Consider the following 16,101-nt stretch of genomic DNA (forward strand, 5'->3'; position numbering starts at 1 on the left):
CTGCTGCTGAACCTGTACCATTACTTGCATGACTAGAGAGCTCTGTTTTACATACAAGTAAGAACCTCTGCCCTTGTGTGTTGGGTGGGAGTCAGGCATTGGCGTCGCATGGGTTGCCAGAACCCAGGGCCACGCAGAGGGCGGGAGGGAAATGGGTGGAGTACGCATGCACATTCAACTGCCTAATGGTGTCCATGCCACTCAGGAGATCACAGGAGATAAGAAAAGAAGAGTTGTTCCGTTGTCTGAAGAGGTCACTTTCTGGTTTGCATGGAGAAGCCCTTTTTAACGGAGCCCAGAGAAGGAAGTGCGCAGCTGTACTGAGGCAGCACCAGGTGTTGAAATTTTGTGCCCCTAACAATTTTGTGCCTGGGACAACTGCCCCTGTGCCCCTGCCCAGCACGCTAACCACTGGAGTCAGGACAGCAATCCCTATCAGGGGATTCTCTTTTGGTCCGATTGTTCACCCTTTCTGCTCCCAGGGATGAAAGACCTCTGGATGGTGGAAACAGAAGTATATTCATTATCATGGTGTGAGAGAAGAAGGCATGTAGTAAGGCGGCTGCAGACAATTAAGTAGAGCCGGACAAATGCTGGCTCAGAGGAAATGGTCTCTTCCCCTCATTCGGAAGGGGTTAGAACTGTGCATTTTGATGCCAGGCCTTGAGGGGGTAGGAGGTGTGAAATGGAGAGAGAAGAAGCCAGTGATCCTCAGAATTATGACGGTTGCCTGGGGGACTGTCCCCCTCCCTCAAAGAAAAACAATGTAAACATGCTGGTATTTTAGGCTGTGCTGTGCAGGAAATGTTAAAGAACTGTCAGAACGATAGCTAGATTCTACTAGGAGTTCAAACACAGCAAAGGCATATTTCTGCTCATTGCTAGCAGGGCTTTAGAATCTCATCTGCAAAATGTAGGGTGGGGAGAGGGAGGACGCCCCCCACTCTCAAAGATGACTGGAGCAATCAGAAAAGTCAAGCTACTCGCTTGGGCTGGTGTCAATTGTCAAATGTTAGAGTGCCCCAGACTCATTATTTTGAGGAAGGGATTCAAGTGCCTGCTGAAAATTTAGGTTTCTTCAGTTAAAGTGGATTAAAATCCTCTGTCACCCTACCAGAACATTTCCTCTTAAAAAACAACACAGATAGAGATTTTTTGTGGTTAGGGATGTACTGAAAAGTTTGGGATGAACACATTATTACAGGGGAGATGTATTAGCACTCCACAAGAAAATCAGAATCAATGCCCATTGTCATATAACAACCCCACAAGCAAATCAAAATGAATGCTCAATAAACAGTGGACACAATCTAACCACAGTGCAAGGTTTGTGCAAGCAAATCAGGGTGAATGCTCAATAAACAGGTTGTCTGAAGGAGCCCTTAGTTATACTTAGATCTCCCAACATAGCTGAAGCTGCTACTGTTTTAAAAAATAGAAGAAGAGGTTCATCCATTATGGAAGGTGTTATAGAGAACACAGAAGAATTGAAAATTCTTATTTTTTCCTTCCGCATAGCTTAAATGTGGTATCTCATTGTCAGTGTCAACAGAACACTTGAAAGGAGTTAGCGATTTGTTGCAGAGAATGCAGGATTAGGCAACTAGGCTGGAGGTGTCATCTGTTGTACAGATATAAAAGAGTGCTTTTATGTGGAAAGATTTTATGTTGTGCTCTCTGTTTTACACTCCATTAAAAATTCCCTACAGGTAAATGCTGGTAACTCCTCTTTAGTAAATTAACATGGTAGCAAAGGAAAGGACTGTTTTCTCACTGGGATATTTTGAAATGCTAATAGTCAGCCTAGTGTAAGCGTCAGACTAAATATACTTTGTAAGAAAAATCACACGGTCACAGACCTCACTATGATGAGAATGTGTTGTTTTTAATTTGAATTATAGTGATTAGTTCTATATTTCCATCTAAGCATATAAATTAGCGTATTAATTTTTTGTGCAAATATGTTTGTGGTCTTTGGGGAGGTGTCCCCCCCCCCCTTTAGGTAAGGTGAATGGTATAAAAAGTTTTGGTCCTAACCAAGGACTGGGAGAGACTCTGTTGCAGGCAAAAAAAAATGTATCTGCTCAAGCTTTTCTTGTTACTATCAAGCCAACAAAAACAAAATACAAAACAAAAGTGGATCAGAGTCATTAGCTGAAAGTACCTTAAGACTGCAATCTTATGCACACTTACTTGGGAGTAAGTCTCACTGAATTCAATAGGAAATTCTTCTGATCTGAGTAGACATACATGATTGCATTGCTAGTCAATACTAGTTATTATTCCTCACATCTGCTGCATTTTATTCCAGAAGATTAAATTTTCAGACTATGGAAAAAAGGACTGGAAGTAATGTTAACCATCACTCAAGTGTCAAAGTTGACCATTTAAAAAATGTTGATTAAGATGTGTGAAGTGCATTTTGAAGGACAGCTGATAGCAGGGTAATGTCGTCCTGAAAAGACCTTAACAAATATAAATTTCAGTATGGTAAATAGCTGGCCAATTTGAGACCAGTCATCTCAAGTTTCCTATGCTGTAAATCTGCTGTTCCATTTGCATTTGATGAGAAAAACAACACAGGGCTTGATTTGTGCATTTCCAGATCGATTGACACTGAAGATGCAGTGGGAAGCCTAGCTGGATAGCTTGCTGTAATGGAATGCAATTTTTTTTTTATCTGTGATTTACTGATCTTAAAAAGCTTTCTAAACTAAAAGAAGCATGAAAATGCATCAATGCTAACATTTCCTCTCCCTTGGTGCTTCCTGGCAATTTGTAGCTATGCTTGCTATTAATATTTCCTTTGCTGGAGCTACATACACAGAGTGATGCTGTGTAAGGCTGGGATGTTATGACTTAAAGCTGCCATATGGCTAGTTTTAAAGCAATTTGACCTTTTTCTCTCCAGGTTTTTGATTGTTGCAATTAAAGAGTCAACTCAGATGCTAGACCTGTGATAAGTGTACAGGTTTAACATGCGCATACTCTGAAATGATGCAGTACATGCAGTTTAGCTGTGCAGTAAGAGACTGAACATTTGTTTTGTCAGTTACTACTGAAACCATTTTAATTTAACCACAGTATAAATATTAATTCTTGCTTCTACATCCTACAGTTATAACTGCTACTATATTGTTGTAGTTAGGAAGAAGCCATTGTTACATCAGACAGTTTTGATTTTATTGCTGAAATCTTTCCTCTTGGATATGCCAGAATACTGTAGATTCAGTGGAACTCCGCTAGGTCTTTGCAGTTTCTGATATCAGTTGTAAGTGTAATTTCTTTGAAATACGTCACTAGTGTTTGGCAATTAGTGGGGTTCCCAGCAGTGTCTTCCCAATTTCCCAATCATGCTAGTGCTGGCTGTGGCCTCCAGTCAGGGCTGGATTTACGGTAAGTTTGATGAGGCCCTAAGCTACTGAAGGTAATGGGGCCCTTTATATGTCCAGCTGTCCTTTGTCAACAACAAATTGTCACTTTTTTTTGTGTTGAATATATGCTATATAGTAATTTATGGACCTAATAGGTATCTAAAGCCATTTGCACATGTTGCCATGCAACCAGTCCATGCAGCATGTAGGCACCCTATATATAGAAATGAGCAAACCAGTGATATTTTAGGGAGCAGGCTAGCAGGCGGGGCCCAATACTTACACCATAGGAGCCTACACAACACAAAACACTGTTGCTGTATGCAGGTTTTATTTTATTTGTTTTTTATCTTATATTTTGGAAACGTACATCCAGTTTGTTTTTTCCCCCTTTAATTTTTTGGGGGGTCCCAAGTGAGTGGAGCCCTAAGCTACAGCTTCTTTAGCTTATGTGGCCACTGCCTCCAGTGGCCACAAGTGATGCCCGTGAGCCATCTCAGATGAAGGAAGTGTGTCTTGCTGCCTGCCAATGGTTATTGAAACCCCAGCTGCCTAACCTAAGTCATAGGGTTGTTGTGTGAGAATAATATGAAAGAAGCAAGTACAGTGTATGCCACTCTAAGTGCCTGGTTGATGATGATGATGATGATAATAATTTATTTAGACCCCTCCCATCTGACTGGATTTCCCCAGGGGGAAAAGGATATAAATATAATAACACAAAAAACAAAATATAAATAAAATGCCACCATAACACAAAGAGTATCATTTGCACATAGAAGGACTCCAGGGCAGGATCTACACTGACCTGTTTTACGTTATTAGAATGATATTAGATATATCATTCTAAAATGTCACAGGGCATACTTGTAAATTAAGTGTTTCTTACCTTTGGGGTTGTTGTTTTTGTGAAAACGCAGTTTCCTTACTGCCAGTTGCTGGTTGCTTTGTAGTGCCCTCTGGTGTCACATTTTAATCACACATTATGAACATTAAAAGTAGGATGTCATGTGTCCACCTGCATTATGAAAACCATTCCTTAACCCTTCCTTAACGTGAAAAACCAGGAGTGTAGATCTACCTCAGGTTCAATTTCTGTCCTTTCCAGGTAGGAGGCTCTCAGGCAGAAGGACTAGGCAAGACCTCTTCTAGGCAGAAAGGCTAGGCAAGATCTTGAGAGCTGCTGCCACTCAGAGTACAGTAAATAGTATTGGCTTGGGACCAGTGACCTAACTTCATATGTAGGGCAAGCTTCATATGCATAGGCGTCTATCTAGTTATGCCCCTTAGTTCACAGAAGACTGTTCAATCCATTGGTGGCTTCCATGAACAGAAGCAGGGAGTGGTTGAGCTGATTCACCCTTCCAACTGCAGCCACATCCACTGTGATCCACCCCTCAGGTGGGAAACTCTCCAGAATAGTGTGGGAAGTTGTGAAGGGGACTGTAAAAGGGTGGGAGAATTTGAGGGTGTAAATCACATTCCATTCTCTGTTTGTGGATTTCTCTGCTGGAGCAAAAAGTATTCCATGAACAAAGGGGAGCAATTGGATGCAACTCAATCTATTGATTTAAAATAAGAATATTCAGCAACCACACACATATTCAGCCCGCACACACACACACACACACACACACAGAGAGAGAGAGAGAGAGAGAGAGAGAGAGATGTTTTAAAAGTGGCCCCACTTGAAGGCTTACATTCTAATGGCATGCAGACAAACATTAAAAAGAGAGAAGGGAAAAGTGAGTAATGATATTTTACCTACAATTCCAGTTTCTGTGTATTATGTCACACTAAGTGTATTCAGGAGTTGGTGCATGGTGAATAGAAATACTCTTGTAACCTGCTCCATATATTATTATTTTTCTCCAAAGGTATATTGTCCACAATGGGGGGTGAGAAATTATGCTGACATGAAACTGATCTAGATCGAGCTTTTGTCTACTGATCTTACCATATTTTTCTCTTTAATTTACACAGCATGACCCATATAGTAAGTGGTTGAGAAGAGCAACAATTATGGTCAATGTGAGATACACACACACAATATATATATATATAACAATTTTTTATGCCTCTTTCAAGTCTCACCATTCCAGCATTGCCCAGGGACCCTTTCTCTGCTGACTGATCCCACCAAATTCTATTAACTGCTTGCTTTTTGTTTTTAAATTTAATGGACCACTTTTGAAGATCTAGAGGAATTTTAATGCAGATGGGAATATATACGTGCAATTGCTGCAGCTCAGATTTGCCACCTAGCTGATTTTATGAACTGTTGGGTGTTTTTTAAAGCTTACTTGCGTCTTACACAGTGGGCAGTTTTACGTTTCTTGATTTAGATTGATAACCCATTCCATCCCAGGGGCTCTAGGTGGATAGCAATAATACCAGCACAGTAACAAAGCAAAACACTGCCTCTAAGGCATTGTAATCTAATCAATTAATAGAGAGAGCTAGCAAGGAAAAAGGAGGTTTCAAAAAAGTAGGAACACATTTAAACATGCTGTTTATAAATAGATTTTTATAAAATTTGAGGAGCTGTCCCTTTACACTTGCTTTTGCTTGTTTCTGTTATTTGCATTTTTGTTAGCACCCAGCACTGGACTCTCAGAGCTTGTCTACATCTGAGCATTATTTAGCTGTTAATTTGTTTCTCCTGCCCCATTCAGATTAGACTGGAATAATCCACACCCACGCATTTGAATTTGTATATACAATGGTACCTCGGGTTACAGACGCTTCAGGTTACAGACGCTTCAGGTTACAGACTCCACTAACCCAGAAATAGTACCTCAGGTTAAGAACTTTGCGTCAGGATGAGAACAGAAATCGTGCAGTGGCGGCGTGGCGGCAGCTGGAGGCCCCATTAGCTAAAGTGGTACTTCAGGTTAAGAACAGTTTCAGGTTAACCATAGGGAAGAAGTTTTAAGGAGGTGATATGTAAAAATTGACTGAAGGGTTGCTAGAGAGAATTGTGAAATAAGGGTGCAGAACAGGAGAGGTATGGGGAAGTCTTCAAGTTTGTATGATCTGTGTTTTTTCTTTTTCTATGTTGTATTGTTATTTTTTCTTGTTATGTTTATGTTGTTATGTTTATGTTGTGAAAACTTAATAAAAATTATTATAAAAAAAAAAAGAACAGTTTCAGGTTAAGAATGGACTTCCAGAACGAATTAAGTTCTTAACCCAAGGTACCACTGTAATGAACAACTTTGGTCTTTCCTATTCATACCAATCGGCATTCTCTTTTGTGTTTGGCCCCACCATCTACTATTATGCTAATTAAATATTGACAGGGAGCACACATAGACAGCTGTGCAGTATCATGTTATTTTTCTTTGAATCCCTCAGAATTGCACAAAAGCAGAAAACGGCACAAGCAAGCAACGTTAAAAAAATTATTGAATGAGCTTTACTTCTGCAGCTTTCTGGTTTTGTTCAAAACCTGAGGAATCAGGGGTGGGGATGTTTCTCCATCAATAGTTCTGGAAATCAGGAGCACAGCTGCAAAAAAAATGGAAATTCTCAGTATAAATGTTTCAAATTAACCTGCTGCGCAGTGTCTGGTGTGGAAATTTTTATGTGGCTTAATGCGGTTTGCATTTGCAGTAGTCTGATTTTATGCAAATCTGAGGGATCAAAGGAAATACATATATAGTTTCGGACTGCGTGGAAATTGTTACAAGCACAGCTGGAAAATACATGAAAGCAATGAGAGGATAGTTGGATAATCCACATATGGAGTAAACCTGAATTTCTAAATAGTGGCACACCATCTCTGGAATGCTCTCCACAGGGAGGATCACCTGGCACCTACTCATGTCTTTTCAGCACCAATCAAATGCTTTATTTTCCTAGGTGCCTTTAAATGTAGGTCGAGCGGGTGTGAATTCTGTGTTTTTACTGCTCTGCTGCTGTTAATTTGTCATTGCAGTATTTGCTATTATTTGTTTGTTTTATTATTATTATTTGTAACCTTCCCCGGATGTGACAACACTGAAAGACAGGGTAAAAATTCCTAAATAAATGAACATCAGTGTGATGGAGAAGGTGGAGAGGGTGGGTAACATGTTCTTTCTACTCTATAGTCTACTCTGTTCCTTGACAGCTAAATCTGGTCAACTGAAAGGTCAATTGTTCTATAACTTTTATTTCTTTCATGGACCTTAATCTGAGAGTGCCTTATCCTCTATTGACATTTGATTGAGTGCATGAGATTTAGAGTTGGGTGAGCATCTCCTTGTGACTAATGCTCTTTGCAAATTTTGACACTTTCCCCATTGAATCATTCTCTAGGAATACATTTTCCCATTAGTCAAGCAGCCCTAATGAAAATGTACTCCAGCTAATGGGCCTATTTTCCTTTTCGCATTGAAATTCAAGTCATCATCCCATTTTGGCCTCCCCTCTTGGCGATGTGGGATTGAAAAATAGTAGATTCAACCTTTCTGAAGGTGAAAGCTAAGATGGGGTTTAAACACACACACAAAATCAGGCCACTCAGGATACCCAAAAACTCTATGTTGCATTACTTAAGGGATCAAAGGGACTTTTAATATTTTACCAGCTAAATGTTACGTGTTTTTGTTAAATATTTTACTGAGTACATGCATACCCTCCAACACGTCTCAGTGAAAAACTGGGCTGCAAGTCTTCCAGGGCCATGCTCCCATGTGAGTCACATGACGTGCGAGATCATGGCCCTGAAAGACATGCTTTTTTCAGGGCAGTGCTCTCATGGCACCCCAAACATGTGTTTGGGGGTGCCATGCAAGTTTGCAGCCCCCCCAAAAAAAATCTTTGGGGAGGTGAGATCATGGCACCCAAAAACATGTGTTTTGGAGTGCAGGGCTCTCACACAAGAAAAGAGGGGTGTGGTATGCACCTCAAAGTAGAGCCTAGAGCAGGAAATATGCCAGAAAGGGCAATAAAAAAGATGGGAGTCTGTAGCTACAAGGAAAACTTGCAAAATTTGGGACTGTTGAGGAAAGGTATGTAAAGGGAACATGTTCCAGATGTGTAAAGTTATGCATGGTGTGAATAGATATATGTTTTCTTCCTCTCTCATATCGCTGGAAACCAGAATCATCCAATGAAGCTGAAAGATGGAAGATTCAAAGCAGATGAAAGGAGATACTTAACAGTTAAACTATGGAATTGGGATTAGACAAATTGATGGAGCATAAGACTATTAATGCCTTCCTGTCAGTGTGGCCACTCACTACCTCCAGGATCAGATGGGTGGCCACTATGGAAAAAAGGATACTGGACTAGTCTGGTCATTTTGTTTGATTTTATGTTCTTATGCCTAGGAAATTTGCTGGAAAGTAGCAGGGCAGGAAGCAGCAGAGACTCTCCATAGCTTTCCCATCTTCCTGCCCAAATCACTTTTGGAACTAATTATTAAAGCCCAGGCTTGAGCTTTATCAGTGGTGGCAACTAGGGATGGAGGAGAAATTTGTTTCAGTTCATATTATCAGATGTTCCCTTTCCAAAACAATTCGACAGTCAGAACATGGACATCCCTAGGAATTTTCACTTATCTGAATTCTGTGATGCGGTTCCCCAACCAAACAATGTTTACAAATATGCATATATTCAGGCAAAGTGCGCATAGAACTTAATACAGTGGTACCTTGGTTTACAACCATAATCCGTTCCAGAGGTCTGTTTGTAAACCAGAACAGGTTGTAACCCAAGGCGCGCTTTCGCCAATGGGCCCTCCCCCAAAAAATTGTTCGTAATCCCCAAAAAAGGGGTTGTAGTACCAAAAAAAAGGTTGCAAACCGGGACACGCACTTCCGGCTTTGATGTGTTTGTAATCCAAAATGTATGTAAACCAAGACGTATGCAAACCAAGGTACCACTGTACAGTAGTGAAAATAACATTCAAATATGCATTGTATTAAGGAAAATTGCTTGAAGAAAAAGTACATTAGCCAAAATCTCGTGCAAAAAATATTTTATTAGGAGAAATTTGCACAATAGTGCTAATTGATTTTCATGAGGATTATTTATTTATTTATTTACTTATTTATTTATTTACTTACTTATTTATTAAAAATGCAGCTTGCTGCAGAAATGTGGAGAACTTCATTTAAGAATGGGAAAATGAGAAGCATTGAAAACCAAAACTGATGATCCTCCATCTCTGGAGGGAAATGCTTGTATAATGTGGGGGATCCTGTCATAGATAAGGCTACCAGGTTTTGTTTCCAGTGACTGTATATTCAGTTCAGAGCACTACTCAAGGCTGAGGAAATGGGGGACAGATGGCTCCACATAGGAAGCCACACTTTCATGAAATAAGTGCAACCAGTTTTGTAGCACTGCAGCATTACAAAGATGTAGAACATTGATGATGATGAAGAAGAAGAGTTTGGATTTGCTATCCCGCTTTATCACTACCCGAAGGAGTCTCAAAGCGGCTAACGTTCTCCTTTCCCTTCCTCCCCCACAACAAACACTCTGTGAGGTGAGTGGGGCTGAGAGACTTCAGAGAAGTGTGACTGGCCCAAGGTCACCCAGCAGCTGCATGTGGAGGAGCGGAGACGTGAACCCGGTTCCCCAGATTACGAGACTACCACTCTTAACCACTACACCACACTGGCTCTCATACATATGGACATCATACAGTGCTCGAAACATTGGTTTAACTCTTTGTTTTGCTTCTCTCCTTCTTTAGGGCTTCATGGATATCGACTTAGGGAAATTCAAGGAAAGTGGTGCAAATGTGACTGGATTCCAGCTGGTGAATTATACAGACACCATCCCAGCCAGGATCATGCAACAGTGGAAGAGCAATGATGCCAGGGAACAACCTCGTGTGGACTGGAAGAGGCCAAAGGCAAGTGGTACTGAAAACCGTTTCTCTGAGGTAGCCTTAGCGCTGCACTCTTGTCATTAACATGCTTTCCATTTGAAATCAGAAACTCAAAGTTTTAATGTTCATACCAAATCACAACAAACTTGTTGGTCAGACGACATTTTGCTTGCTTAATCAAGAGAGGACCCCTGTGTGATATAAAAAGAAGAAGAATTGAACGACCCTTAATTTATTTAAATCATATATATACTGCTCAACATTTAAGTTTCTAAGTGGTGTACAGTAATATTACAAAAAAATAATATTGGATAGAATCAATTAAAATTAATCACAAAAATAGAAAGCTGAATATGCCTGCTGAAATATAAAGGTATGTAACAAGTGCCTGGAATTCAGCTGGGAGGGGGCCTGAGTAATCTCAGCCAGGAGGGAGTTCCACAGAATCAGGCCCATGATACTGAATGCATGGCTTTTGGGCGACATGAGCCATGTATCTGAGCAATGGGGAACCACTAACAGAAACTCTTAGAAGAGCTGCTTCAGACTGGAAGAGGGGGCGAAACAGCTTCAATTGGTTTTTGTTTCTGTAAGAACAAAGTACTATATGACAGAAATAGTTCTGTCAATTTCTGTCAGGGACTGGACTGATGAGAAATGGTGGAGACTGCCCCCTCCCCCCGCATCTCCCAGAGAAGAGGAGGACAGTATAGCTTTACAATAGTGGTTTGCAGAAGGTCGTGGCACTGAGACAGAAGAGAGGCAAAGCTGGGCGATAATGGGAGAAGAGGGGGGAGGAGAACCAGAGCCAGAGCAGCTGGCTGGCACGTTATCACTAGAAAGCATTCCAACCCCCAACCCCCCTTCTCCCAGAACCTGGTGACCAGTGAAAGTGGTAGAGCAGAAAGAGAAGAGGCAATTGACCCCAAGCAGCCACTGTAAAGGGGGTCGCACTGCTGACGACTGAGAGGGAAAGGGGGGAGGAGATTACTCGGAGCAACACCATTACCGGAGAGGCGACATTTCTAAGCCTCTCTCTGTAAATAAAAGACTTTGGTAAGAGCTTCTTGTATCTCTATTACTGGCAGCCTGCCGTGAGGGAGAGGGATCAGATTCCCTGAAGCCTGACAATTTCTAGAAGTGCTGCCTTTTGAAATATATACAGTATATAGCTATATATCTGTATATCTATACTGTATATATACACCCTGGCACACGAGGAATCTTTTGGACATATATTTGGCTTTGTGAATCAAGCATACTTCCTTTTCTAAAGCAATATTAGCTGAACTCCTGCATCTCTGGGCTTCTGTTTTGCTGCTAGGAGAGAGAATATGTCAGACTGACAACCCAGTTCTAAACACGTTTACTTGGAAAAATGATTCCACTAGGTTGCATTTCCAAGTACCGGTAAGCAGAATTGCAAGCTTAAAGTAATTTGCTTGGCCTGGGAGGAAAGACAGGGTATAAATTTTTTAAAAATGTGCATAGTGAAATACTACTGTTTGGGATCATGCTCCATGGCTATGTCCATAATTGTTTAGTTTTGAATTAAAGTGTTCAAAATGTAAACCTTTTTTAAAAGCAGCAGTAACAATTTTCAAGCATAGCATTCTATCAGATCTCCAACTCAGCTCTGTGCCTTACCTTCTGGTACATCATTTCTTCATGTACAACATAAGTTCCTCCTAACCATGAAGTCCAAGACATTAAAATCTAAAATTGAAATGAATACCGGCAGGGGGTGGGCTTCCAAAACTGGAATTCAGTTGGGTCTACAAATCACAGGATATGAAACCAGCAAGTCTGAAACCTCCAATCCTCTGGCCAAATTTGGATCAACACAGGTCCCAATTTGGCCGACGAGGCTGTTTCTCCCAAATCATACTACCTTGCCCTACACATGTCATCAGGTGTGGGGCAGGTACAGACACAGCTGGATTGGCAGCTGATCCCTTCAGAAAGCAAGGTTGAAGTCACTGCCCAACGTTTACTTGGGTAAGTCCTACTGATCTCAGTTGGCCTTACATCTGAGCAGAAATGTGCAGGATTGTACTGGACATCAGTCAAAGCCAAGCATAGAGGCCTAGTCTTTAGCTCAAACAACAAAGTCTCATGCAATTGTCCTTTTAATTACAAAGCACCTGATCCTAGCTTGCTGACATATTCCCACAATATTTTCATTTGAACTGATACTAGTGAAAGCCCATTCAAACTGCAGCTTGAAATTAAATTCTGTTAAATTAGCTTTAATTTGTGGGTTCCTCTTTTGGAAAAAGGAGCATGAGTCTCCAAGTTTCCTAATTGGAGCCCTAATAGGGAGGACATATCTTTTTTTCTGTTTTCTAGTACACATCTGCTCTTACGTATGATGGAGTTCGAGTAATGGCAGAAGCTTTTCAGAGTCTCAGGAAACAGCGGATTGACATCTCTCGCCGTGGGAATGCGGGGGACTGCCTAGCAAATCCAGCTGTCCCTTGGGGACAAGGGATTGACATCCAGAGAGCTCTGCAACAGGTCAGAAAGCCAACTGTGGTGCAGAATCTGTTATTTTTCAATGAGAAGTCTTTCAAATATGCAAAAAACATCCAGTTGTCCCTTTACTTCCTTAACATTGGCATGATACAATCAGTATTTTATGGAATGCAAACTGGACGCATCCTGCTGAATCATTAACAGCCATGAACACTGGAAATTTACAGCCAGATTGAAGATCCAAAGTTGAGTGGTAAACTTTGACCTGCCAATTTAGGAAAATAAAACTTGAAAAAGAAAAGACCACTAAAGACATTTGGAGAGAAATGCATTTCTGTGGAGGTCTTGTTCATAAGCTCACCAAACTTTATTTCCAGTCCTCCAGAAATCTTTAATGAGCATAGGTAGCTATGATCTCCATTTTTATACATCAGTAGGCACTGGCTGTGTCAAATGTGCAGGAATAGCATGTAGTGGAATAATTCCTGGATTATACAATTTCACACTGCTGAGGGTGGATGACATGTTTGAATGTTCACTGTAAATGAAACGTATCAGAGATAAGGCTAAGTAAGTCTCCTTCTCCCTTGACTCAGGGGTGAAGGAAGGGGGTTGGGTGGGGGCGGGCCGTCCTGGTTGTCACCACTGAGGGGGGTGACAAAATGCTGGGCAGCACTCACCACAGGGCCTGCATTGCACCCAAGCCACCTGTTTCTCCTGTGAGTGATGCAGTGGCTTGGGCGCTCACAGGCTCCACATTGCCCCAAACAGTCCACCCGCCACCTCCCCCTCAGCTGTAGGTTGGCTGAGTGGGAGGAGGCAGGCAGACTACTTGGAGGCCCTGAGGAGTGTCCTGCCCTGGCTCACCTCCCACAGGTGGCTGGCCCTGCCCCTGGGCACCGGGCACCCATGCGCACCACCCCAGGTGCCCAATCGGCTTACTCCACTGCTTCTTTGACTTGCAAGGTTTTCCATTGTTTTACTGGATAGGAGAGACTCTGCTGAAGTAGCTTTCGCTTTTCTTTTACTACACAGTGATTTATTATCATTGTGCATCACTATATAATTCTGCATATCCATGATGCATGGAATCAATAGAGACTGAGTACTTGCTTGTTTCTGTGTGGTCCGTGTGCGATCTAAATCTATAGCATAGCTTTTGCTCTTGAAAAGTGCTTCCTAAAAAACTGGTTTTGTTCTGAAAATTAAAGTGCATTGCAAGTTGATTCTGTATTATCCTGAAATGTGTCCATTGGAAAACAGATGTAGGTAGTCCTGGCATTGGGGGATGTATCCACACCTGCCCAATATTTTGGGTGGGTGTTTACCAAGACCTCAATCATCACTTCTTTCTTCATTCACCTGGGGCAGAAGCAGGGAGGAAAAGGTGTAGATAACCTAATCAAGCAGGTCGTGGGGTCAAATGCATGTAAACAACCACACCTATTCTTCTAGACGACAAGATGTATAATCAATTGACATTGAAGACAGCATGTTGAGTATGAGCATAAATTATTCTGGATTGAGAATGACTACATTTTTGTGCTAGGAATGAGTTAGTGTGTACACAGCCCTACTGTATCTTTCACTGATGGAATTCTAACCCATTGTACATAACTAGCCGAGCTTGCAGGACCAATCAAATCATGATAGATTTGTTATCTGGATCACCTTGCCAGGTAGTAAGGAGAATTCTACTAAGACACCAGGTGGAAATGTATAGGAACGTTTCTCCATATGCACTCTTTGCAATGCAGTTAGGACTGAGAAGCAACCTTGTCAGCTTAGATATTACCATATCCAGATTTGGTATACAAAGATCTTGATACACTCATATGCGGGTTTGATCTGATGTTAAAGATTTGGCTGGAGGAAAAATACCTAAAGTCCATAACAAACTTTATCTTTTAACAGATTCCTGTATTTTTTTTAAGGTGCGCTTTGAAGGACTGACTGGTAACGTCCAGTTTAATGAGAAAGGACATCGGACCAATTACACCCTTCATGTGATTGAAATGAAACATGATGGGATCAGAAAGGTAACGGGCTACTTTGTCTTTGAAAACAGAAGAGAGTAATCTTCGAAGTGCAACTTGTTTTTAAGAACATTTCTTCTCAAAAGTTAGCTTCTGTTGCGAGAAATATATACGAATAAATTTTGTCTGGATGAATCTGTCTGTTTAGGAGCTGTGTCACTTCTCCATGTTTTTAGCCACAATTCCATTCCGTTTCATTTCCACATTAATCAAACTGTGATTCATTTTTTATCCTATCAGACTACATAACTTAAATGCTTATTTTCATAAATATTGTAATCTGAATTTTCTCCAGAAGCAGCAGGCCACAATTCTAGCTTTCTGGCAGTGGTGTTGCTGCTGCTTACTAGGAGGGAAAGTGGCAAGATAACAGAAAGGCTGGGACTCTGTGGGCACATGGGCTCTGTGGGCTCTTCCCAGGGCAGCCACACAGCCTTGACCTCCCTGCTGCCTCACCCCTCTTCCTTCCAGTAATCATAATCATAATTTATGATTTATACTCCACCAATCTGGCTGGGTTTCCCCAGCCACTCTGGGCGGCTCCCAACAGAATATTAAAACACGATAAAACATCAAACATTTCAAACTTCCCTAAACAGGGCTGCCTTCAGATGTCTTCTAAAAGTCAGATAGTTGTTTATTTCCTTGACATCTGATGGGAGGGTGTTCCACAGGGTGGCATCACTACTGAGAAGGCCCTCTGCCTGGTTCCCGGTAACCTCATCTCTCACAGTAAGGGAACCGCCAGAAGGCTTCAGAGGTGGACTTCAATGTCTGGGCTGAATGATGGGACTTCAGTGACACAGCTACCAAGAACCTAACATTACGATTTTTCCTCACTGGGAAAGCTGCTTCTAATTTTCCCTCAAAAGTCATATTTTATTACATTTAAAGTGCTGAGAATTCTGATGCAAAATTCAGAGGACTGTGGTAGATAGCTTTGTTCTAATCCATGCCGTAGTCTGAGAGGTGAAGATTTTGTGTAGGAGTTTGCAAGGCATTTTTTCCCCTGTTGGGAAAGTATGCATCAATTCAATTTTTAAGTACAACAGGGTTAGGAGAGTGAATTTCAGCAGAGGAATCTAATCTTACATTAATTATTTTACCACCACATGCCTGTGTTGAAGCAGGAAAGGCAGGGCCCCCTCAGAACCAGGAATAAATTGCAAAGGCCCATATATGTATCATCAACATAATAACACCATTATATGTGCTTTTTGTAAAATATGTCATGATTTTGCTGCCATGCCTTTAAAGTGTCATGGTCAACAGGAAGCTTAAGAGAGTGATTTATTTCTCACCATGCCTCAGAGTGGGTATTCTCACTAGTATTGCATTCCAGGCATTTTGGAAACTATCTTTATGTCAAAGATATGCCATGATCTCT

The 16,101-nt window shown here is 41.3% G+C and overlaps 1 protein-coding gene across 7 annotated transcripts in view; it reads left to right on the top strand.

Annotated features, from left to right (window-relative positions):
* GRIA1 (glutamate ionotropic receptor AMPA type subunit 1) overlaps positions 1-16,101 on the top strand; it is a 200,696-nt gene that overhangs the window by 121,732 nt on the left and 62,863 nt on the right. For all 7 annotated transcript variants that reach the window (XR_014153891.1, XM_081851517.1, XM_081851512.1 and 4 more), the window contains exons 6-8: positions 10,066-10,227; positions 12,553-12,720; positions 14,613-14,717. Coding sequence is in view for 6 of the 7 variants with exons in the window: in XM_081851517.1 (XP_081707643.1) it covers positions 10,066-10,227; positions 12,553-12,720; positions 14,613-14,717 (435 nt within the window). In the remaining variant the exon portion in view is untranslated. The remainder of the gene's footprint in view (positions 1-10,065; positions 10,228-12,552; positions 12,721-14,612; positions 14,718-16,101) is intronic.

Source organism: Podarcis erhardii (genome assembly GCF_964252035.2).
Source record: "Podarcis erhardii genome assembly, chromosome: 2".
Taxonomy (NCBI): Eukaryota; Metazoa; Chordata; class Lepidosauria; order Squamata; family Lacertidae; genus Podarcis; species Podarcis erhardii.